We start from the raw sequence: 27,988 nt of genomic DNA, 5'->3' as shown, positions 1-27,988 counted from the left end.
TAGTTTTCCTAGTCTCTTCTTTCCTTATGACAAAAATTATTGAGACATGACATTTTCTTACTGAAGTAATATATTGAAATTCTCCTTAAGAATGAGATAAGTTTGCAAATACTTCCCAGAAGACCTTCATGACTTTATCCACAGATCTTGTAGATTTAGCCAAATAATAGAATATAATTGGTTGGATATTTTATAGACAATAGAAATTTTTTTCTCAGTTCTAGGGTCTTTGCGATCTAGGCATTGACAGGACAGATATCTGTAAAAGATTCAGATGGCACTTTCTCTGGAAAGAGGGAACATAAGCAGAAGGGTTGAACAGCCAGTTGATAAGCCACTGCTGAAAGTCACTTTGATTAATACAATGAACCCACCAAGGAGAGTAAACCACTGATGGAACAAACAGATCTAATAGTTTTTATCAATCTTTTTATCAATGAAATTAGTAAAAAAATCTATAAATGGACCAGTTTTAGTTAGTTGCTTGAATGTGAATAATGACTGCTCAAATATAAGTATTAATTAGTATTAACTATACCAATTAAAATTACTAGTCATCCCTAATTTTATTTTATTAAATTAATATATATATATTCATAAATAATTTATAAATAATTAGTTCTCTAAATTTTAACATGGGAATCTTACAAGTACCTGATTGTAGGTGTATATAATATGCATTTACAACTGCTCTTCCTTAAATTAGCCCTTAGACAGGTCTTAACTTGAGGGTCCACTGTACTAAGGAATTAACCTAACCAAGTAAATGAAAGACCTACCTAATGAAAACTGCTGTACTCTGAAAAAGAAATCAAACAGAATATAACAAAAATGGAAAGATATTCCTTGTTCTGGGAGAGCCAGAACCAATATAGTCAAAATAGCCATATTTTCCAAGCTATTATACAGATTTATTTATCCCAATAAAAATACCAATACCTTCCTAACAGAACTAGAAAAAACAACCATAAAATCCAGAAGAGACCTAGTATAGCAGAAGCAATTGTGAGAAATAAGGGCAAAGCAGGCGGCATCAAGCTGCAGTGATTAAAAACAGAATGGTATTAGCAAAAATACATAAATGTGTATCAATGGAACAAAATCAAGGATGCAAAAAAAACTACAGGCACACCTTGTCTTTGACAAAGGAATCAAACATTTTTGCCTCTTTAATAAATGTTCCTGGTAAACCTGGTTATCCACATGTTGAAGATTGAACATGCACTAAACTAAAATAAAAATGGACCAAAGCTCTAAATATTAAAACCAAAATAGTTGATCTACTTTAAGACAAACTAGATAAAACTCTTGAAGAGACAAGCATAGGCAAAGACTTTCTGAACAGAATCCCAGTTGCACAAGACATAATACCAAGAATGAACAAACAGAGTCACAACAAATGAAAAACTTTCTTCCTAGCAAAGGAAATTATCAACAGAGTGAAGAGACAACTAATAGAATGGATATATAATATATATACATTATACATATATATTTCCAGCTGTGCTTCAAAGGACTCATATCTAGAAGATATAAATAACTCAAAATAGTAGAACTCCCAAATTTAAAAATCCAATAGAAATGGCCATCTGAAATGAATACTGTCTCAGATGAAAAAGTACAGATAACTGAGAAATACTTGACAAAATATTCAATATCACTGGCCATTAAAGAAATGCAAATAAAAACAACACTAAAATTCTATTTCACTCCAGAAAGAATGGCTATCATAAAAAAATCAAATAATAACAAATTCTGGCAAGTCTGCAAGGATTACAGAATATTTCTTCATTGTTAGTGGGAGTACAGACTGTACAACTGCTTTGGAAATCAGTATAGAGATTCTTCATAGACCTAAAAATAGAAATTCTATTTGACCCAGCCATCATTTCCCCCCTAAGTATCTTCCCAAAGGATTTAAAGACATCATATTACACACACACACACACACACACACACACACACACGCATACATGTTCATACCAACACAATTTATAATAGCTAAATCTTGATACCAGCCTATATGTTCATCAACATATGAATAGATACTACAAACAATAAAAAGACAGCCTACAATGTGGGAAAAAATGTCACTAATTTTAATCTTTGGCAAGATGAGACTCAGTTTTTCAGCACCATTTATTAATTAACCAATAACAAATGCTGGCAGGGCTGTGGGAAGAAAGGAACACTTCTCTACAGGTGGGAGAATAGACTGGTACAACCATTATGGGACTCAGTGTGGAGACTCCTCAAACAACTATGATTAGAGGTCCCATTTGACCCAGCTATTTCCCTGCTGTGTATCTTCCCAAAAGATTTAAAAGCATGATACCACAGTGATATATGTGCACCCATGTTCATAGCAGCACAGTTTGTAATAGCTAAATCTTGGAAACAGCCCAAATGCCCATCAACTGGAGACTGGATTAAGAAAATGTGGTTTTTCTATAAAATGGAGTACTACTCATCTATAAAGAATGATAAATGAGAGGCATTTATAATTAAATGGATGCACATTGAGGCCATACTCTTAAGTGAAATAAATAGGACACACGTGTAAGTACCAAATAGTTTCTCTGGTGTGAGAAACTGCACGAGTAAATGAGGACCAAAATGCATAATAGAGAATGTGAAATAGGAAGAAAAGGACCAAAGGGGAAAGGAAACTAGGGAGAGGGGTGGGGGAAAAGAAGAAAGGAAAGAAAAAATATGAAAAGAGAAGGAAAAAAAACAGAAACAAAGATTTTGTAAATAGGAAGGGGTGAAAGAGTGGAAGGAAAGGGAGGAGAATGGGGAAAAAACAAGAACTTAGATATTTCATATACAGCTTCAAATTCCCAATGATGACTGCGATCATAATGTATACCTAAAATGTACCAATAAGTTTAATGGAATAAAAATAATAAAATAGTGAAATTTAAGTAATAGTCTTAAATTGGAAATGATTGACATGTCCATCAACTCTTGAATATATAAACAAAATTTAGTATATTCATAAAATCAAATACTATGCAGCAATCAAAATGAACAACCCACTGATACATATAACAACATAGATGAACCTCAACAATGTTGTAATAAGTAATTAAATAACAAAAATAATAGAAGATTTGCATCTGCTCAGGGCCAAAGATGAGGGCATGGATTGTTTAATACACATATCAATGAGGAAATTTTGTGGTTGTTAGAAGTGTTTTTTACAACACTATTAAATTTACTAAAATTTGTTGAACTCTACACTTAAAATGGGTGAATTATATGGTTATGATTATATGGTGTATATATTAAACCTGTATAAAACTGTTATTAAAAAATTCCATGATCAGCTTGTTAGACATTGTAAATACTAGCAAGATATTTAAACTGGTTGTCACAAAAGAACATGGTAGGATTAATCTTGCCTCCCTCCTGAAGTAACTATTCTGTGCTGTGAATTGTGCAATGTGAAAGATGGGCAATAACTAGAAGTTTTAGGGTAAAATAATCTCACTACTTTGTTTTTTTTAACATCGTTCCTGGAGGTAGGCAATGCTGCAAAAAGTATCTCCTTTTATAGAGTGAGAAAAATGTAGAATAAGTCCACCAGCCAGTGTGGAGTAGACAGAAGTTGTTTTAAACTGGTGAGTTTTAAAGGACATTCTAGACTTACTCTAACAGGTATATTCAATTAGATTTGCATTAAAGACTTCCTTATTTTTGTCAGTTCATTATTAAATATCTCTTACAGAAAAGTCTATAACAAAGAGAAAGAGATGGAGAGATATTTTCTACATCAAGTTAGTTCAAATGTCACTTCTTAAATATTTGTACAAATATCAATGCCATAATTCTTTTGCTTAAATTTGTAAGGTATAGGGCCAGGGATTTAGCTCAGTGGTTCCGTCGCTTGTCTCGCAAGCACAAGGACCTGAGTTCGATCTCTGGTACCAAATAAAAAAAATTTATAAGGTACATATATAAATATTTTATTCACATGAGGCAACTGCCATTAATTACTCAGTCTATCTATCATATCTTAGTCTCAGCAACTAATATATAGTGAATGCCTAATATATACTAGGGATATAAAAGGCAGCAGAAATGGATGGATTCTAAATACAGGAGATTGGATCAGTGGAACTATGAGATCCTTCAGATAATGAAGTTGGATTAAAATGGCTTGTATAAAGATTCTGGATTGAAAATATTTTTGAATTCATGTCCTTCTTGGAGTAGAAGTTGTCATTGGTTTAATATAGAAAACATTTAATTCTGACTATTTAAATTTGAGAATACTGTGGAGGCATCCAAGAAGACATTTTAAATGTGATTGTACATATAAGTTAGTAGCTATGCCAATTACATTGAGATATACATTTAGAAGTTTGGAAATGTGTGGCTTTCAAAGTCACGGATGAATATGATCAGATTTCTAAGTAAAGAATAATTTATTCTTCAGGATCACCCAAATCGTGTAAGGAATGAGTTGAAATTTCATAGTCCATTTCATCATCATATAGTTTTCAAAATTTGAAGCATGTTCAATGATAAAATTTTCATTATTCTTCAACATAAAAAATATCCCACTTCCAAATCTTAGCTATTACAAACTGTGCCGCTATAAACATAGGTGCACATACATCGCTGTGGTATGATTCTTTTAATTCTTTGGGGAAGATACTCAGTAGAGGAGTAGCTGGGTCAAATGGGACCTGTAGTCCTAGTTCTTTGAGGTATCTCCACACTGATTTCCACAGTGGTTGCACCAGTCTGCCCTCCCACCAACAATGGAGAAGGGTTCCTTTCTCTCCACACCCCTGCCAGCATTTGTTATTGGTTGATTTCTTGATAGCAGCCATTCTTTGTGGGGTGAGGTGGAATCTCAGTGTTGTTTTTATCTGCATCTCTCGAATGACCAGTGATGTTGAACATTTTTTCATATATTTATTTGCTGTTTTTACTTCTTTTTCTGAGAAATGTCTGTTCATTTGGGATGCCCATTTTTGAATTGGGTCTTTGAATTTGAGGGATCTGATTTTTTTCAGTTCTTTATATATTCTAGATAGTAGACCTTTGTCAGAGGTACAGCTGCTAAAAATTTATATTGTGAGAAACTGAAAGTGTAAATAAGGATGAAAATGATTGAAACGAATAATTGATAATTTGAAATAGGAAAAGGTCCAAAGGTGGTGGTGGTGGGGAGGGGGCGGGGGTGGGAGGGGAAGGGAAAAGGGAAGAAAGGAAAGGAAAAATTATGTGAAAGAAAAAAAAAAAAAGGAAACAAAGTCTATGTAAATAGGGAAGGGTGGTGGGGGTGAAGGGCGCACAGGTAATGGGGAAAAAAATAAGAACTAAGATACATCATGTTCAGGTACAAACACCCAATGATAAATGTAAATGTATTTTATACCTAAAATGTACCAATTAATATATAAATAAAAAAACACCCCACTTATGTTTAATAGTTGACAATGAGTTATTTTGTGAACAGGTACAGTTGAATATGGAAAATAACGCAGTCACTTTCAGTGGCTGGTGATATGAAACATTGCTGAGAGCATCCAGCCAATGATGCAAAAATCATTGTGTCTTTTATATGAGACATGATGTTAAACATCCATTAATAACATGAACTTTTAAAGTTTCTTTTCCTCTCTACTATATTTACTTGAAATTCCTCTTGAAAGCTGCAACATTAATCTTTATTTTTTTATGTTTTGAGACAAGGGCTTCCTATATTACCCAGGCTAGCCTCCAGTTCCTGAGCTTAGGCAAAGCTCCTGCTTCAGCCTTCCAAACCTGGTGCTACAGGTATATGCTACAACGTCAGACCATAAATCTAAAAGTAGGTAAAAAAATGTGTAAATATCACTTCAAAATTTGTAAGATTAGAGTGAGATTATTGGCTATGACGTTCCTTTACATTGATATTTAGTCCAGTTACCTAAAAAATACTAGCAGTTTTACTATACCATTTATACAATAAATATGAGTATATTTCAGCTTATACTATGTAATGAGTCCAAAGAGTCAATAATGTTCTACAGCAAAAGTTTAATGTGAATGAAGTATGATTTACCCTGAGGACAATATTTAGGAACCATATTGACTAAGTTCTTGCTTTATCACTGTCAGTTTTCAAGTTGAATGAACAGAGAGGTGGTAAACCACATGCTGCCTCTACACATTTCTGCTTTGATGATGTGGATAAATTCTTGTGACATTTCCAAAAACTAGAAGTCACATGATTATGCCTGAACTCAATACAGTGAAATTCCAAAGTGTTCCCTCTGGGAGGCATGCCCAAGCAGGGACAATAAATATTAGGAGTATTATAAAGCTATGAGAATAAGCAAAGACAGTTTGAAAACAAAATATTTACTTCACCATTCATGTGCTAAATATCATGCCTTTTAACCACATAAGGAACTCCAATTCCTAATCCAATTTTTACTAGTTTATTTGATTAGATTTAACAAACTTATCTGCCTGGTTTCTAAGCCAGAAAGACAAGTTAGGGTTGGACAGGCAAGTTCTGACATGTCTTCTGCAAAGAATAAGAACCAGAGGCTTTGAGAACATGTGCTCATCTGGGTAAGCTAGCAGCTCCCAAATGGGTCCACTGTTAAAGGGTCAGTCTTTCAAGGCCTACGCTTGAAAGGGAGACCCTGTCTCTCCTGTTCCCATCCTACTGTCCAGTGTAAGTCAAAATGTCAATTCCAGTATGTCCAGCATCACCTCCATAGAAGTGATGATGGGGTTTACAGCAAGTGCTTGCTAGAATATACTAATTTTCCACAAATATTCAATTTTCAAGAACAATTTAAATTATCTTCATGCTTCAAGACAAGAAATACAGTATATTTTAAAAAGAGTAGTTAAAAAAGATGGATTGAAAACATTTAATTCTTAGTCAACTAGGTAAAGCCTATGTTTTAGATATATAATGCATAAAAATGTATATGTATAGATACAAAAATACACGTTTAAATATATGTAATGTGTTGTGTTTGCTCTTTTGCTTTAATGTAGTTTAGCTGCACTGTTTATCTCTTAAAAGCAAATAGCATCTTAAACATTAAATATCCATATGAGACAAAAATAATTTCAGACATATTACAAATGCAGGACTTTTTCACAGTGATAACATAAAATTTTATTTTTGTATACAAAGTTTAAAACAATGTATTTTTAAAAGTCAATCCACATTATCCTTATATTTTATCAGTAAAAAGGGTAAATACATTAATTATACCACAGAATTAACTTTCCAACTTATTCATAAACACAATGTAAAATTTTAAAAGTAAGCATCATGTGGATCATAAAATATATCCTAACACACATAAAGAAATAGAAATCATAAATATCTTTTCTTAGACTGATATGTTTAAAGTAGTAATTAATAGAGAATTAAAAATCAAAAAATATTTGTGGAATAAGTCACGTACTTCTAAATAACACATAAACCAAGAGAAGTTAAAAATGTTCGAACTAAATGAAAATGAAAATATAACCTCTCAAAATATGTGGGATGGAACAAAATAAAGCAGAGAAAAATTTTGTACATTAACTATGTTTAGAAGAAAGATCTAAAATAATTCATCTAAGTTTCTACCTGAGAAAATGAGAAAAAGAAGAGCAATTTGATTATAAAATAAGGAGAAGAAAACAGTAAAATTAGGACTACACATCAATGAAATTAAAATAAGGAATAAATTAAAAAATCAGGGGTTGATTTTTAAAAAGATCAATAAAATTGATAAGCCAATAACCAGGGAGAAGAAAAAATGAGAGGACACAAATTTCTAATACCAGAAATGAAAGAAAAAACATAATTACAGATATCATAGATATTTAAAGAATGAGAAAGAAATGCCATGAACTTTATGCCCATTAATTTGATAACCTAGGTGGAACAGAACAACCCCTGGAAGAATATAACTTGCCAACACACACACACACACACACACACACAGACACACAGACACACTCACTCACACACATCCCACACACAATTATATGACCCGAGTGGGCCCATAGGTGTTAAACAAATTGAACCATAACTAACAATGTGTTGAAACATTAGCACCAGATTCAGAGGAGTTTATTGATCAATTATTTTGGTCATTTAAGAAAGAAGGTATATAAAATCTCTACAGTCTCTTTCAGAGTATAGTAACTTAAAGAATACTTCTTCACTTATTTTATGAAGACAGCATTACCTTATTATCAAAAATAGAGACATTGCAAGAAAAGCAACAAACCAATATTGTTCCTAAATATAGTTGTAGAAACTTAAAATGTTAGCATGTGAATTTCAACACTGTAAAACAAGAATTATATATTGTAACCATTTAGGATTATATCAGGTATACGAAACTGTTCATCATTTTGAAATTTAAATGATTTGGTGCAACACAGTAACAGGCTAATGAAGATAAATTATATTATTATATCAACTAATATAAAAACAATTATTTGGCAGAATCCAGTACCCATTTATGATAATAACTCTCAGTAAAGTAGGAATAGAGGGGGAACTTCCTCAAGTTGAGACATGAAATGTACAAAAACATCCACAGCTCCTGGGCATGGTAGTGCATGATTGTATTCATAGCTTGAGCCCAGGATTTTGAGAACAACCTGAGTAGCATGGCAGGAATGTCTGGTAATAGAACAAAACAAAGGAATCTGTAGGCAACATCCTAGTTAAAGGTGAAAAATTCAAATGTTACTGTTTAAAATGAAGAACAAATAAAGTAGTCCACTCCCACCACAGCAATTCAAAATCTTGCTGGAAATCTTGATGCAAGAAAACAAAAAAAAAAGTATATAGATTCAAACAGAAAGAAGAAAAAGAACTGTATTTATTTTCAGAGGACACGTTTGTCACTTTAGAATACTAAAAATTTGACCAAACCAAGTGAAACAAAAAGGCAAGGATTTGGGATATTAAGTTCATATGCATTTGTCAATCATACATCCTTGCAACAGTAATGTATAATTGTAATTTGAAATGAAAACAGTAAATATTATCTACATTAACTCTTAAAGTACAATGTTAGAAATCTAACAAAATATTTATAATATCTATCAGAAGAAAAGTGAAAAGCACTGATACAATTTAAAAACTAAGTAGAGATATAATTGTGGATAAGAAAACTCAACACCATGTAGATAAAGAAATTCAACTCAATCTCAAAATCTCAGCAAGTTATTTTCTCTACATACATAAAGGCAAAAGACTCAGAAATTGAGAACGAATTCTACTTACTATAAAATATAATAATCAAGATTATGTGACAATAACAAAAAGGTAGACAAATAGATCAATAGAGTAGATTAAAGACCAGAAATAGATTCATAGGAATATATTTAACCTATCTTGTGCAAGGGCACAAAGGCTATAGAATGCAGATGGAACAGTCTTCAATAAATGTTGCTGAACAACTATACTTTCATGTACAAGAAACAAAATCTAGGGACAATTTACCCTTGTATTCAACATCTGTACATTTCTTGGAAAAATATCTGACATACAAAACTTAAGGGAAAGCAGATTTAGTTCAGCTCACAGGTTCTGTTCTTGGCAGGCTGGCTTCAAGGCAGATGCATCCTACTGGAAGGGCATGGTAGAGGAAATGTGCTCAAACCATGGCAGAAAGGAAACAGAGAAATTACAAACAAGATAGAGAAGCACCTACTAGAAACTTCTGGAAAGTACCATCAAGGTACTTAATAAGCATTTATGGAATGAAAGAATCATTACATTAAAATGAAATTCTGTATACAGTGAAATGGGAAAGCTTATGAAAAATTATGGAATAAAAGAAAATTCAGAATAGTGTTAAATGTAAAAAAGAGTTTCCATATGTTTATAAGTGCCTTTCAAGGATCTGGAAAGATTCATGACTAACTGATAATTACCTAGGAGCACAAGACAAGGTCATAAGTTTTGACTAAATAAACTGTCCGCTTATTAGCATGGTTTGAATTTTTATGTCTGTGTATACATTCCATAATTCTTGTGTGATTAAATAAATAGAATGTTATTAAAATTATTCTGTGTATACATTCCATAATTCTTATATAATTTTATAAATAAAATGTTTTTAATATTATGCAAATTACAGAAAAATTTTAAGATAGAATATTTGAAATTTCTATAGTCCATATATGCACAGAAAAAGCTGTCATTAGTTTTTAGTACACATTCTCCTGTTTTTTTCCTACACACAACAATGTACATGTGATTATGACTGAGTGTATATATTTAAGAAAATTCTTGTAATTTGGGGGGAAAAGAATAGAATAAAAGCTCCCTAACCAGAAAAAAAAGTAGAGAAAGAGCCTGTAAAAAGGAGGGCAATGAACACAAGAATTCGAACTTCTAAATCATACCCCCAGCAACTCCCCTCTTCCAACCAGTCCCTACCTCCTAATAGCACATTAAATGTGAATCGATCAATGAATTAATTCACTGGTGAACGCAGAGCCCTGGTTATCCAATTACAGTCCAAAAGCATCACATCTGAATACATGACCCTTTTGCAGGATATTTTAGATCAAATTATAATAACTTTCTTTATAAAAATTAAATCAAAGTGCATCCTAAACTTAAATGTGAAACACAGAAGAATATGACATGTAAAATCTAGATGAATTTAAATTTGTTGATGGAGTTTTATATACAGCGCTAAAAATATAATTTAAGACAGAGAGGGGCCGGGGATTTAGCTCAGTAGTTTCACCACCTGCTGCTCAAGCACAAGAACCTGAGTTTGATCCCTGGTACCAAAAAAAAAAAGAACCTCTAAGGTAGTTTTTTTAAGGTTAAAAATATCTGCCTTTAAAATATATTCTCAAGAGAATGAAAAGGAAAGCCACAGGCAGAAAGAAAATATTTGTAAGAGATAAATCTGATAGAAGATATATGGGAGAAATAAACCAAGAAATCTTAAAAGTTAACAATGAGTAAGCAAATAACTAGATCAGAAAATGAGTCAAACATCCTGAAAGAAACTCTAGTAAAGGTGAAACACAGATGGCCAATAAATATGAAACGATGTTTCACATCCCATGTTATTGTGGAAATGTGAATTAAAAATAACAATGAGATAACACTGTACACCTACTAAAATACCCTCAAATTCACAGTATTGACAACACCAGATGCAGGAAGGATGTTGATTCTAGTTACTTGCTTGATGGAAATGCAAAATGTTACAGCCACTGGGAGACAATTTGGAAGTTTTTTACAAAACTAAATAAAATCTTGCCATGAATCTATAAATCATGCTCTTTTGTATTTTCTCAGAGAAATTTAAAACTATTTCCACACAAACACCTCCACAAAGATGTATATAGTGGCTCTATTCACAACTGTCAAAACTTGCAAATAACCAAGATGCCAGTTAGTAAATGGGGGATAAATAAAGGGTAGTGTAACTGGATAATGGAATAGTATCCAGCTCTAAAATGAATATTATTAATCCATAAAAATGAAAAAACTTAAATTCACAATACTAAATAGAAAATCCAATATAAAAAGCTATATACCTTAAGATTCTATGATGTGACATTCTTGAAGAAGCAACACTAGCTGAGCTGGTTGATTAGTGGTTGCTAAAAGGTGTGTGTGGGAGAACATGATAATTGGGTAAAACACAGAGGAATCTGAGGACAGCAGAAATACATCCCATAATACTACACTGTTAGATACATTTTATAAATTTGTCTAAATACATAAGATTCACAATACCAAGAATGAACCCTTATGTAAACTATGGACTCGGTATGACTACTGTATGTCAGTGTGGTTCATCAAGTATAAAAATTCCAATGTTCTGGTATGGGATGTTTATCATGGAAAAGGCTACATATGTGCTGGGGTGGAGGCACAGAAGAAATTTTTGTACCTTCTGTTCAATGTTGCTGTGAAATTAAAACTTCCCTAGAAAATAAAGTATATTAAAAACTAAAGCCAAACTATACAAAAGCATTTCAATCATTTATGTCTGATCCATAGACTCTACTTACCCGTTGACTAACAATGATAATACTCAATTTAATACAAATTTTGAAATCAGCATAAGTATTAACATCTGACAGAAATACACTGCTTCTCAAAAAACCAAAAGAGAAATTACAAAAGGCAAAATTACATATTTATTACCTCTATCCCCTTTTACATGGATATATTATACATCCATGTGTGTGCTCTTTTGTTTATTTACTAATGTGTGGGCTGTTATTCTACATAAAATTTTAAGATAATTTACTGATAATAATATTTGTATTTATTGGTAAGCATTTTGAATGTTGGAATTCATATTTTGGTAATCAAATTCAGTAGTGTAGCTGGATACAAAGTCAACACTCAAAAATCAATAGCCTCTCTGTACAGAATAACAAACTTCACTGAGAGAGAAATTAGAGAAACAACCCCTCTCACAACAGCATCCAAACAATGAAATACCTAAGAATCAATCTAATGAAGAAAGTAAAATAACTCTACATTGAAACTACAGTACTCTGAAAAAGGAGATTGTAGAAGACAACAGAAAATGAAAAGAAAGAACCAATATAGTAGAAATGGCCATACTTTCAAAATTGTTATACAGATTTAATACAATCCTCATCAAAATTGCAACAGCATATCTCACAGAAGTAGAAAAAAACAATCCTAAAATTCATTTGGAACCAGAGAGCTATAATAGCAAAGGCAATTCTGGGCAATAAAGGCAAGGCAGGGAGTATCACAGTCCCTGATCTGAAATTATACTACAAAGCTACTGTGAGAAAAACAGCATGATACTGGCAAAAGAATGGACCTGAGGATCAATGGAACAGACTGGAAGATACAGAAACAACTCCAGACATTCTCAGCCACATCATCTTTGACAAAAAACCCCAACACCTTCACTGGAAGAAAGATAGCCTCTTTAATAAATGGTGCTGGAAAAATTGGCTTTCCACATGCTGAAGATTGAAACTAGACACATATCTTTCATCGTCACTAACCTAAAATCTAAATGAATCAAATATCTAAATATTAAAAAAGAAACACTAAATGTGCTGGAAGAGAGAATAGAAAGAACACTTGAGGACATAGGAGCATGCAAAGACTTCATGAACAAAATCCAGACTACATAAGAGATACTACAAAGAATCAACAACTCAGTCCTCATCTTATTAAAAAGCTTTTGCACAGCAAGAGAAGCCACCACACTAGTGAAAAGTCAACCAACAATGTGAGAAAAAGATTTTACCAGTTACTCATCACATAAAAGATGAAAATCTAGAATATACAAAGAAATTTTAAAAATCAGACCCCTCAAATTTAAAGATCCAATCCAAACATGGGCATCTGAAATGAAAAGACATTTCTCAGATAAAGAAATAGGAACAGTAAATAAATACATGAAAAAATGTTCAACATCACTGGTAATTCAGGAAATGCAAATTAAAACAACGCGGAGATTCCATCTCACTCTAGAAAGAATGGCTGCTATCAAAAAATCAACCAATAACAAATGTTGCCTGGGGTGTGAGGAAAACGGAACCCTTTTCCACTGTTGGTGAGAATGTAGACTGGTGCAACCAATGTGGAAATCCGTGTGGAGGTTTCTCCAAAAACTGAAACTAGAGATTCCATTTCACCCAGCTATACCTCTTCTTTATATCTTCACAAAAGAATTAAAAGTATCATATCACAAAGATATATGGACACCCATGTGTATAGCACCACAGTTTGTAATAGCTAAATCTTGGAAACAGCTCAAATGTACATCAACTGATGAGTGGCTAAAGAAGATGTGTTTTTTTTTTTTTTTTCAATATATGATGGAATACTACTCTGCATTAAGAAGAACGAGTTTCAGACATTTATAGTTAAATGGATGGACCATGAGACCATACTCTTAAGTGAAATAAATAGGACACACATGTTTAAATATTACCTTTTTTCCCTCTGGTGTGAGAAACCAGAAGTCGAAATAAGGACTAAAATGTATTATAGCTACCGGGAAATGGGAAGAAAATGTTCAAATGGGAAGAAGAACAAGGGAAGAGAGAGGGAGAAAGGAAGGAAGGGAGATTAAAAATGTGAAAATAGAAGGAAAAAATGGAAACAAAGCTTTAGTCCCTAGGGGAGAGAGGGGATTTGAGGGGAGGGGGAGAATGGGGAAAAAAGGGGCGGGATGTACCATGTACAGATGCAAATTCCTTATGATGAGTGTTATGATTTATGTATGCCTAAAATGTACCAATAAATGTTGTATTATAAAAACATGTACCGTTATGTAGATATATTATTTTAACCTTAAAATCTCTAAATGAGTCATTTTAATATATAAAGAAATAAAATTAATATAATACAAAAATTTGTAATTTCTTGAATAAGAAAATACAGTCAAACTTTAAAATTAAACCTTTTAAAACATTAATCTGTAGGGGTCAATTTTATTCATAATAAAAATTCTTGCTATTCTATCATATACCCAAACATGTTCTAAATTTATAAAAATCATTTCACATAGGTTGCTTTTTTAATATTTTAGTTACAATTAGAAAGATTTCCTAGTACTGAAATATGATTTGCTTACTCAGGAAACTCCTGTGCAGTCTAAAAGAAATTTCAACTTTATATCTTGTTGGCTAACATAAAACCTTTCAATGGAATTTCTCAAATGTAATTTTTCCACTTTTCTCACTAATCGACTTTAAAGCATTATTTCCTAGGTTAGTGCTTGTTGTATCCTTAAAAAGTGCAAGTACTTTTTCAGTCAGGATTTCCAAAGAAATGCCTAAGATATACTTCTGCAAAGCAGTGATGGTATAAAAATAAGTTTTATATAAAACAGACCTCATAAGGACAAGCATAATGTATTTAACCTTAACTGCATGTTAAAATATAGAGATAAAATTTTACTTCAGCTAAAAAATGTCATTTACCTTGCCTACTTACTATTTCAAAATCAATTTCCTCTGATGAAAAATAAACAATAATGAAGAGAATTTTGTGGTTTCCACAAAATAGAAATACTCATTTCTCCCACTTCTAAAAATTAATTGTGATTATGAAAATGAATAAATTACTCTGATGATAGTTTGTCTTTTTTTTTTTTTTTTTTTTTTTTTGGTACCGGGGATCGAACTCAGATCCTTGTGCTTGTGCATAGTTTGTCTTTATTAAAATGCTGAAAAAGTGGCAAAAAAGTAGAATTTATTCTAAATAAACTTCCTGAAGAACCCAGTATGACCTCAATTTAGCAACCAGAAAGTAGTATATACTCTGTTAATTACCACATTTTCCACTCTGTATGCTTTGAGCACAGCCAAAGCACTGAATGAACAGATAAGCACAGTTTTGTGGCTAACTGAGCAAATGTTTGTATCACTGTGGTTAATTTTTTTTATCTGAAAAAGCCATTGAAGGGACAGTTGTCAAAGATTTCTTCAAATCATCATTTTTCTAATGTGACAGTCAAATGGAATTTTAAAATTTCTTTATTATGAGTTTGTAGTACAATCCTATCAATGTATAAATTTCAGGAAAATATCTTAATATTAAAGCTATACAAATTTGAGAAAAAATACATATGTTAGATTGTGATTAAAATTATTGTGCTTTAAGGAAAAGCCCATAGCTTTTCCATAGTGAAGTGTTTGTGAGAGTTGACCTATCTTATTAAAGAATTTCAATCTTGTACTCTTAAACTTACTATACACACAGCTATATGTTGGACTTCCACAAAAGTTATTTAATATTTTCTTATACGTATGCACTATATTACCTGTTGAAACAGAATCAACCATTGCAATAGGTCATTGTCTTCAAGGCCCTTATAGATTGAGTTAACAATATCTAAACACCAGAGAATGTGGTTTCATAATGTGCTAGGTGGACATAAATCAAACTGTAATTGAAAGATTATTGATCATGTAAATTATTTATGTTCAAACTACGTGTCCCTTGAAATGACTGATCGACAAATATTTGTTACCATAGAAAACAAATAGTGGATGTTTGGCTACCCTGTCAGAGGAAGCAGAAAGCAACATATAAAAGGGCTAAATGAATACATAATATTGAGATAAAACAATGGACAACATTGAAACAAATCACACTTCGGTAATGGATATGTGTCCAAGGTCAATAATCAAAATTCAAATGAAATATAATATGTGCAAGTTTAAACATACATCACCTTCTCTACAAATTGCTTTTTCAAATATTAACTAACATCTAATTTACCCAAAATTTATAAATATTTCAAAGATTTAAACTTTTCATACTCACATAATGATTTAAAGTCAAATTATTTACTTATAGCATAACACAAACAAGAATGAATATCATTTTCCAAGGCTTACATCTTACAATTTTCACATGAATAATCATAACATATGATAAATAAACATATAATATGTAAATTCACTATTATTTATAGTCTCATTAAAGAGACTATAAATTTATTCATTTTTAGATTTTTAGGATATATAAAACATTGGATATAATATGATATTTTGAAAATAACTTCCTGGACAGTTATTATGTGCTAAGCATTTTTTTTTCAACTTTTCCTTCTAAAGTAGTCATATGAAGATTTTTGTTTAACAAAATTATAGATCAATAAAACATATACATATATGTTCATCATATATTTCACCAATAATCTATGCATATTCAGTGAAAGGAAATTTATTTTCTTAACTGCTTGTTATTGGCTGGGTTTTTCATAAGCAAAGGAGAGGGATCAGAAGTGAAGAAAATTTTCAATTTGCAAATTTTGTGAAAAGTCAAAAAGTATTACAAAGGTTTAGGGTGATTTCTTGGAACCATCATCCTCAATAATTTTATAATGTATATCATTAACATTCTTTTAACTATTTTAATCTAATTTAGAAGCAGCAGTTTTAGCAGCTGAGAACCAAGTTTGGAAAAAATTTCATGTGTACATAAAGAATACAATAAATAATACATTTTATATGTAATTTAATGGAACTTTAGAATATTTAGATGGTGTATTAATAACATAGCTGTGTGGTTTGTGTAAGTGATTTTAATATCGTGACATTCTTTTTTTCCCATTTGATCAGATTTATTATTTAGCAACTGATGCGTATTTTAAATGCTTAATAATAATTGTATTCATTATATTTGTGATTGTTTAACTTTCTCATGGAGAAAGAGAAACCTAGGCATAAAAATACCTGCTGGGCCTTCCACATAGTTTTGGCTTTTACAGATACTTGGAGGCCACGTCTACAAGGTGGCCCAAGAGGCACCACCAGGTGACCAGGCACGGGTTGTGACCTTTGACCCACTTCTCAGTCCATCTCAAAATCTGGTTTATGTTGTCCTCTAGCTTTTCAGGCGTATTGCTGTGCAGTTGGTGCACAATATCTTCCTTATATGATAACATAGCCTCTTCAAAAGAACTTGAAAAATCTCACATTCGATATTGTCTCCTAGGTTCTTCTCAGTATAACCCCTTGTTTCAAGTCTTTGGTACAATATACTGTTATCTGTTCTCAGCACAATAACTGCATGAAACCATCGTTCAGGAAAGAAATCACAACCATGGTAGTCAGCAATAACTCCACCTTCTGCCATTCGGTTCTCTAACTCATCAACCACTTTTTCTTCATCTAAAGTGGGGCACTCATACTCTTCATCATGGCCATTATATAATGCCCTTTCTCGAGCTACATCACCCACATTAATGTACTTTAGTCCTGATCTGGATGCAAGTTCTTTGCCTAGTGTGGTTTTTCCAACTCCTGGTGTACCAGTGATCAGGATGTTCGGAAGGACCATACCCTCGACCCGGCGGGCCCGTGTGTCAGCTCACTCTCCTAGCACACTGCAGGGCCATATCAGGATATTTTGAAGCATTTCCTTGCAATACCTGTAGAGATCAATTTTTCACCCTCAGGCACTTTGGCATACATCTTTTTACTTTGCTGTGCATTGAGTCATATTTTTAATTAATTGTCTAATGAATTTTGATAAATGAAGCTGAATATTTGGACTGAAAAAATCCAGTATATGTTTTAAAATTAAAAATTTGAACTTAAATAATAGCATTGTTTTTGTTATCTATAAAATATATATCTTTAAATTTTGTTTTAATAATTATACATGTCAAATTCATGAAAACAGTATTAACTAAAAGCTAACAAAACAATTATGCCTATTTGGTAATATTTATATGCTTTATATATATATTATAATGTTTTATTCATTAACAAAATAGAATTATTAACATTTTACTTATAGTTCCTTCTATTTTTCTTATCTTTTTTCAGGTGAGACAAACATCTACCATTCATGATGTTAAACAAAAATTTCACAAAGCATGTAAGTTTTATATATAATTTAGAGTTTTATCTCTATCTTTTTTCATTAGTTCAAATATATCTATAAGAATATGATGGGAAATATATTAAATATGATTGGAAAATACAATGCATAGAAAACACCTTTTCAGGAACCTCATAAATGGTTTTATACCTAATTCTTCTTCACTGTAAAGATTCTATTGTCTAAACTAATTGTTGCTTTACCCTTTAATGTTTTACATTTTTATAAAATTGCTTCCAATTCATATTTCAATTTTCTTTTATTGTAAGAGAAAATTTCTTATGTATCAAAAGTATTAATTAATACAAGGTGTTTCTTTAAATTTAAGCATATTAAACAAAAATTGTATTGCATTTATTTATAGTGGTTAGATTTACTAAATGTAGAAATTCAAACAACAAATAAAAATTGTATTGTTTAATTTTATAAATAGTTAAGTTTACCTCGTGAACAGAGCTCTTACGATTTATTTGAAAGTGTTTATATCTAGTATGATTTACTTATTTTTTACACTCTTCCAGGAAGTATATAGCGATAGTTGAACATAGCAAAAATATTGGACAATATGGATATTCCCCATGTACTCAGGGCCCAAGACATAGGTCGATTTTCTATTGAACACATTCCTCACCAGTGGCATGTTTGATGAATGGATATAACTACACCATCACATCATAAAGACCCAAACCACTGGAGTTCATTCTTCCTGTTGACCCTCTGTGAATTTCTCTAGGCAGCATTTTTAACAAGTTTGGATTTATTTGAACACTATTTCTTTTGTGAACCTACAACTTAATTCATTAAGTATTTTAATTATACTTGAAAGTAAAATAGGTAGACTAATTCCATTATTTTGTTTTTGGAAAAATACTCAATGTTCATTGAATATTTTCTATATACAATAGTATGTAATATATAATAAATAATTCAGTAAATGTAGATGTAATATAAGGAATCAAAATGTTATTAATGAATATAAAAATAAATTCAAAAAATTGATATACATACAAGAAAAGAAAAGAAATTTCAAATAATTAGCAAAATAACATTTTTACCCATTTGGGGGAAATCTATTTAGGATTAATAATTATAACAAAAACATATACAGAAGAGAACAGTATTGTTAAAATTATTATTACCCAGACCAAAATTTTTGAGAAAGGTCAGTTCAGATATTTTATATTAAAGATAGGTAGAATTTGAATACGGTAAAAAAAGAAAAGAGCAAGCAAAGTATCATACTAAGGGAAAAAGAGAAAGAGAGGAAAAAAAGGGAAATAATAAGTGAGAAGGGAATTGAAAATTACTTTTTTATTATAGAATAAAATGTAACAAAATATTTGCACTTTAAAGATAATACTCTAGAATAAATATATTATTTCTGTCTGAAAATGATGAATCAAAGTGTAACCTGTGTGCAAAAAATGTGTCATCTTGTAAGAAAATTATGACAATTTTTACAATGGTTTTCACACAGAACAGTTATATAAATTCTTAAAATTTTAGAGCCACCTTTTGATATTTATGTGATCCAGAATCTATTCTAGTAATTATGAAAGTACAGTTTAGTGACATGTAGAAATTATAGAAATATTAAGTTGCATAACCAGATAATTTAAAATTGGACAATAATACAGTTAATTTTAATAGCTATATTAAGATTTGAGGATTTATTTACCACTGTTATTTTATTCTCTTTTATAAGCACAGTGTTAACCTTTAAAAAGCTTCAACTGTGACTGACTTTTTAAACTCCTTAAAAATTACTTCTACTTCAACACTTTATCAACTGCTAGAAAGGTAGAAATAATATTCCTGCATATGTATAAATGTTTCAAAATCTTATTTGTCTTAGGTTTATAAGTTCAAGAAACACGAAAACATTTCTGGCTATCCTACATTATAGAATATATTAAAAAGTTAATTCAGTTGTACACATGTTTAATTTATTTAATGTAAAAGACATATTGCAAGCAGTGGGAATCTGTGATCATTTGGATGATGGGAATTTTTTAAAGCCAGGTGTTGGTTAGCATAAGATCTTAACTTTAACATAACATATTTTAAAGTGGATAACATTGAATTCTTTTTCCAATAAATAAAGAGAATAATCATATACATATAAAACCACCACAGTCAGGTTTTATAAAGTTACTTATTTTCTGAGGTCGACTGACTTTTAATTTGACAATTCTAACATTTTTTTCAGGCTCTAGAGTTAGAATAGACACTGTTAATTTTAGAAGTAGGTATATAAATAAATCATTCAGCAGAAAACTGTGTTTCCTAAAGGCAGAATTCTCCTTACATGTCTTTTATCTCCAACCTTTGTTCTCCTATGTTTTCTAATTTTTTTTTTTTTTTTTTTGTACCTGGGATGAAACTAGGGACCTTGAGCTTGTCAGAGCAGGCGGCGGAACCACTGAGCTAAATTACTGGCCCTTCTAAATGGTTTCGATATTTTGTCTCTCTACCTTTTCTTTGACTTATATTAGCTTTATATTTCTCTTAGTTTCCATGTTGTACCTACTTTGCTATGATTTTTGTAGTTATTTACAATGATCATGTTAATAGTCTTCCAAGGTTGACAACATTTTTTAGTTCTGTTTTGTTGTAAAAGCCATCTTTTTAATTATCCTCGTGACAAAACAGCAATTAGAAATAAAAAGAGTATGGAACTACAATTAAAGCATCACCTTCTAAAACAAGGAAGCCCCAAAATAGTTCAACAATTGACATAAGTTATTGGGTAGAATTTTAGAATACTAAACAAGAAATTCTGGAGGAAAAGTTTTCATAATCTACAAATTTCAAGAAAATTAATGCTCTGTTTACTCCCAAAGTGTCAAGTTGAGATAAAAAAACCCTAAAGTTTGCATCATCCACCAGCATTACCTAAAATGCTACAAAACATATTGAGAGAGATAATAATGTTTTGAAAAAAATAATGATTTGAGAAGATATTACATTTCAAATCCATTTGACTTTGCTATGTAATGTAGCTTGCTAATCAGGAATCATAATAATATATTGATCAAATATGTTTTTTAGGATACTTCACTAAGATTTTCTATTTTCAGAAGAGCTAATAAACTGGGAGTGTTGGAACAGGCCTGTAATATCAGTACTTTGGGAGAATTGCATGTTCAAATCTAGCCTGGGAAATTTAGCAGTTTAGCAAGTCATTGTCTCAAAACTTGGAAGAGAAAAAGGCATTGGGTGTAGCTCAGTGAAAGGCTTTGGGTTCAATCCACAGTATAAAAGTCAAACAAACAAAAATGCAATCAGTTAATGACATCCAGTATAGTTCTAATGATGTTGTCGAAATATTCTTGACTTTCATTTAAAGGTTCTTTCTACAAGTGTATCTCTTACACTCATTTTTTAATATTTGTATTTATTAGTACATGTTAGAAGTACATAATTATTACTTTTAGTATGGGGAGTTGGTACATGTACATAACACATCTTAATTCTTTTTACATCTTCCACCTCTCCTCTCCCTCCACGGTTCTTCTATTTCTTGATCTCTTTCCTATTTTGAAAAGATCTCCCTCCTTCCTAGTGTGCATAATTAGTTTTGTTTTATTTTTATTTTTTAATTCTTATATAAAAATCATACAATATTTAAGATTGTGTGTCTTATTTATTTCACTTAATATTATGGTTTCAAAGTGTATCCATTTAGCTACCAATGACTCAAGTTTTTCCTTTTTTATGGTAGAGTACTTGCAAGTATAAACCTGCATTTTCTTTGTACCTTAAATATGAACTATGATATAAACCAGTGGCACATATTACTGTTCCTGGCTACATATGGCATTGAAAATAATCTCTTCTCACTGCTGCTATTTTAAAATACTGGTAAAGTTTATATTGCCATATACTTAATATCATTGGATGCTCATATAAGTGTTGAGAATTGTATTTACCTGCATGAGATATGATTATTTGCAGAATGTTAAGAGAAGAAATGGTTTAGAAGAGATGGCCATTTTCTCTGTCAAGTTTCATGTAATAAAACTGTCATAAGTGATAATAATTCTTGGACTTCTTGAAGTGTGGTCCTGTCTATAAATGATTTTCTTTCTCTTATGGCACAGCATTAAAACTGCGAGTTGCTGTACAATGTCAGACTCATTTTGAGTCACCTTTTATAACATCTTAATGTCTCCTAAGCCTGATATTATGGAGTCATGTTTTATAATCTCCAAGACTCTGGATGGTTGAGTTAGCAATATTTGAAATTGAGTATGTATTGGCATTACAGATGCATCAAATATCAAAAGATAGTCTATACCAAAGTCATTTACTTTTTATTTGTTTTATGTAACAAAAGTATGAGACAAAATAATGGCACTTAAATTTAAGGGGGATAGATATCTTGGTAAGGAGAAAACTTGGTAATCGTATTCTCAGTAAAAATCTTTTCACTAATAAGAATTCACAAACATATGGAGCACTAAAATTGTTGGTACAAAAATCAAAAGCAGTGCTTCAAGTTTTAATAAAATTATTTGTTTTTTTGGCTACAGCTTTTTCCCATTTAATTACATTCAGTAGCAAGATCACATATATAATGTGTAATGAGTAATATTATAAAAGTAAGGAAGTACAGAAGCATTCCTTGAAACAGCAGAAATCTGCCCTTCTTTTCCTCAATATTTCTCTCCTTGAGAAAAATTTCAAAATGACATGGAATGTACTACAGATTTCCATGTAAATAATCTAAATATAATGTTTATATGCTCTTGAAATAATTCCTTAATGATACTTCATTGTTATAAAAAATTTCATAATTTGTTATTTTTATACAAATTAAGACCATCGCTCAGTTCTCACATTTCCTAAATCTAGTCATCATCAAAGTTAAGTAGGTTCTAATGTTTTAAACTTCTTTAAAATATCACTAATCTCACTACTAAATTGAGATGTGCTAATCTGTACCATAGCATTTTCTATTATCTGAAAAGTGGCAGTGTGTCAATATCTCATTTTCATGGAGGATTTAATTTAATACAATTTGTATACAGTACGATTGGCAAAGCATCAGATGAAAGGCAATAACATTATTTTTGCAAGATAATAATAGCTTCAATTTTTCCTACAATGCAATGATGGACATAGAAGACATACTTAAAAAAAAAAGAACATGAAGAAAAAAGTATTTTACACCTGCTATTAATCTTTTCATTAATGTGATACAGGTAATTTTTATTCTAATGCAAAACATTTTATATTTTACATACTGTATTTCAATAACTTTCCTATTAAGATATTCCCTACATACATTTCTATAAAATACACATTTCTGTAAATGGTAAATATTATTGGAAATACAATTTTACCTGGATGTGTTATACACATCCTGTAAACCACACTTTGTTTTTATAATAAAACAACAATAATTCATTTACTTATTGAATGACATTTGTTGAACTCTGAGTAATATTCATGGAACATCAACCATTCCACACAAAGTTTTCACCAGCCTAATTCATCTTTGTGAACTATTTTAATTAATTGTATTTGAAAAGTCACGCAAAAAATTCTGTTATAAAGAATATAAGTTTATCTGAAATCTTAGCATAGGTTGCCTAATTTTCTCTTCTAATTTACGGATACAAAGCAGGTTCAGAATATCTTTTCCCATTTTCCTAATAATGCCGAATATTAATAAAATCAATATTTTAAAACATAATTGGTGATTAAAATGCATATTCATTATTTAATTTAGCATTAAAAATTGTATCATTACTAAGTTGTTCTTCATTTTTTAATTTATTATTCAATTTTTTAATTGAAATTTTCTGTTTAAGGTCTTCACCCACATTTTGTCTATTTTGATTCTCTTTTATTTCTTATATATATATCCTTTATAAACTAGTGCATAGGTCACAGAGTTTTTCCCTCGTTTTTTCTCTGAAAATGTGAATTTTATAGATTTAAATTGATCAAGTATTTTTCTCATCCTCTAAACTTTAAAATGGTTGATTTATGTTTTTCTCAAATGTAACTTGTTATTCTATTTTCTCCATAAAGTTTTAAATATGTGGAATTTACATTGATGCAAGAAGTGATTCTTAGGAATTTAACTATTATTTATAATTTTAACTTTAATTTTATTGTATCATAATAAATATTATAACTTTCAGATGTATTTATATTATTTTGTTAAATATGTAACTTTTAAGAAGCTCATTCTACTTTAAAAATCTTTCCATAGCCATTTGTTCTGTGATATGATTTCTCCATTCTTTAGCTGCTAATTTAGTTTTGATCATTTAACTTCCTGACATGTTTTCATTTATTTTTAAGGGTTCATAAACTTGAGGACCAAAAATTTTCAGAAATATAATGTTTTTACAAATACTTTAATGAAAATATTTATGTATAACAGTTGTACAGTTGTCCCTTAGTATCCACATGGATTTAATCTTGGGTGCCCCATAATTAACAAAAAATCAAAGGATTGTTAAATCCCATGTTATAGCTTGTGTCTACATGTCCCACTATAGCCTCATAGTCACAGGTGGAGCTTTCCAGAGATGGCTAGATCTAGGGTGTGTGACTCTGGGATTAAGGGTGTAAGTTTACTAAATTAGTCCGCTGATTGGCTTGACACAGTTCTTGGTGTGGAAGCCCCACCTTGGATGTGAGTGGGACCACTCAAAGGGCAGGGAGCCTGGAAGGGATAAAAGGAAAAAAGCAGGATGTTGCTGCTACTGGTTCCTCACTAGTTTGCTGCTTTGCTGTCTCCTGCTTCTGCCCTCCATGAACTAGTTTCTCCTCTGTGTTTTCCCTCTGCAATGCCACTCTGTCTTTGAGTCAGCCAACTATGAACTGAAAACTCTAGAAACTGTGAGCCAAAATAAACTTTTCCTCTTTTAACTTTAGGTGTTGGGTATTTTGCCTCTGCAATGAGAAACGTAACTAAGATATTCTGTGTATAAAATGGCACTATTTTTATTACAATGTACAAAGGAATCATGTAGTATTCTTTAAGGTAATAATGACAGTAAAAATTATGTAAAATTTCACTACAGACACAGTTTGCATTTAATGTTTTTGACATGTAGTTAGTTTGAAACTATGAATAAAGACCCCTTAGAAACAAAGTGATGACTCATTTTTACAAACAAGTTGTTTGTGGAATATATTCAAACTGCTGAAGCTTTTAATCATAGAATTACCAAACTCCTAACAGGTTTATATTATCTGGTATTATATATGCACTATGTACATTACATAGATGTAAGATAGATGTGTTTGTGTGTGTATGTAATCATCCAGCAGTCTATAAAATGAATATGTAATTAAAATACAGTTTCTTACACAGGAAGTATAGAGATGATCTATTTACATGAATGAAGTGAATTTATGTATGTAAATTAAGAAATGTCCAAATGAAATGATGTAAAGCTGTAAAAATGAAGGAATTTATTTCATTTGACTAAGAATAATTTTTCTCAGATGTATGAAGTTCATAAAAGGCAAGGAAAACCTAGAAAACTATGAGTCTGGAAGAGGCTGAAAGGCATGATTATTACATGTATTGTTGTAACTTGAATCCAATTATTGGATAGAAAAAAAGGAAGATAAAAACAAAGGAGCTCTGAATATGCTGTGTATAGATTTTAATTCTTGATAATATATCAATATTTATTCATGAGGTGTGACAAATATATCAATGACTTAACAATATGAAAAGTTTGGTACAGGATATATAGTACAGCAACTAAAATATTCTAGCAACTTTTGTATAAAGTAAAAGGTATTCTAAAATAAAACCTTATTTAAATACTTAACAAACGTATATATCTTACAAATATGTTATGATTAATATTTTCTAACATATTTATAATTGTGGAACTTTTAAATTCTCTCTTAGAATATATTTTGAGTTTAAAATTGTAAGTCACCCATTTACAAAGTAAATAATATTTTAAAACAAGTTGGAGAGCAGATTTAATATAAAATCAATTTTAGTTGTAAATTTTTATTGTGACTTCTTGAAGTTAACAATGCTTTTCAAATGAAATCTATGTATTTTCTGACATTTCACCATTTTTTTATTTTTCAATTTTGTTTTAAAATTTGTCATTAACTTTTACTTTCATATAAACTCAATTTACTGTTAGACTCATACTATTCTCTTTGTTTTATCATTTTTCTTTGTTTTGTGCTAGCTTAAAGATTTTTCCATCATTCTAAGACTCAAAATTACATTGAAGAATTGCTTCTAAGCTGATAGTCTATCCAATATGCTAATCTCAAAACTACTTATTTTTCTGGAATTTTCATTTCCTCTCTAATACAGTACCCACTAACTTATTCAAACTATGAATCTTATCATTAGTTACAACTGAATTTCATTATTTGAAACTCAAATGAGAACTACTTGACCATCTCTCATTCTAAATGACTCACTGTGACTTTGGATCTTACAGTTTCTGAAACTCATAGAGATAGGCATGCTTTCCAACTGCTACTTCTTTCTGCTTTATTATTTAACTTGTTGATTTTATGCTTTATCAACTGTTCTTTCACTACTTGATCGAAATCAAACTCAGCTCTGCCATGCAATCATCAACCTTCATTCTAATTCTGCATCATAAAAACTCCCTTACTACTGAGTAATCACAAATAATTATTTCCCCATAATGAATATGCTCATGCTTTGCTCTAATATGTATAGCTCCTCATTGTATCTTTAGTGATCATCTGCCTGTCTTATTTAGGACATTTCTTCTAACAATTCATCATTTTATTTAAATTATTTCTCCTATTCATTTTAAGAAATAGAATTATTTTTATTTCATTTAGAAAATTAATTACCTTCACTCTATGACTTATTAATCTTTGTTTCTCCTAAACTAAGATACACACTTCCTTCTGCACATGATTAAAGTATTTGTGCTATGGATATGCTTTTCTCCACATCCTTAGAAGATCTACTTCAAGTCTAAATTTTTCTATATCTTCAAATGCTTCTTTTTTTAACTCTCAAGAATTTTCACACTTAAAACCCACTTTTATTAATAACATTATTTCTTCCTCTATTCATTTATTACTCATTTATTTTTTTACTTATATTAGTACATGTTTTCAGTACATAATGATGGCATTCATTATAGTAAATAGGTACATGTATGTAACAATTGCAATTATTTTATCTCCTCACTCACGTTTATTTTTCTAGTTATCAGATTTATTTATCTCATAAAACCTTATAAAGTTAATTATCATATATACAGATTGAAAACCAGGCAAAAAATGTATAAAATGTATAAGAAAATTGTACTCTGTCAACATACCTTTTTAGCTACATTACCTGCTCTGGATTACAATACTCTCTCTCTCTCTCTCTCTCTCTCTCTCTCTCTCTCACTTCATACTTAGTTTTTCATATAAGAGAAATCGTGATAGTTTTTCCTTTGTCAGCATACCAATGGCATTTCTAAGGATCCTTTTTTGTTTTATTAACTTAAAAATGATATTAGTCACTCATGCATTAGACTCTGAAAGATTAAAATGAGCTGCTATTTTTGTCTAGGTTCTAAAGAAAAAAATGCTTTCAATCTCTCATTCCGCACTTTTCTGGAAAATGCTCACAGCTAGTGTTGAGGTGTT

The 27,988-nt window shown here is 30.7% G+C and overlaps 1 protein-coding gene and 1 pseudogene across 2 annotated transcripts in view; one reads left to right on the top strand and one right to left on the bottom strand.

Annotated features, from left to right (window-relative positions):
- The window catches only part of Tecrl (trans-2,3-enoyl-CoA reductase like), a 106,637-nt gene that overhangs the window by 16,845 nt on the left and 61,804 nt on the right, over positions 1-27,988 (top strand). For both annotated transcript variants that reach the window (XM_004849667.4, XM_004849666.3), the window contains exon 2: positions 18,301-18,352. In XM_004849667.4, the coding sequence (XP_004849724.1) occupies positions 18,301-18,352 (52 nt within the window). The remainder of the gene's footprint in view (positions 1-18,300; positions 18,353-27,988) is intronic.
- On the bottom strand, positions 17,232-17,822 carry LOC106009794 (adenylate kinase isoenzyme 6 pseudogene; annotated as a pseudogene).

This window comes from Heterocephalus glaber, unplaced genomic scaffold (assembly GCF_053883595.1).
Source record: "Heterocephalus glaber isolate CG9 unplaced genomic scaffold, H.glaber_assembly_v1.0 deba00001509, whole genome shotgun sequence".
NCBI classification, from domain to species: Eukaryota; Metazoa; Chordata; class Mammalia; order Rodentia; family Bathyergidae; genus Heterocephalus; species Heterocephalus glaber.
The sequence above is the reverse complement of the archived record's forward strand: the minus strand, read 5'-3'. Positions and strand labels throughout refer to the sequence as shown.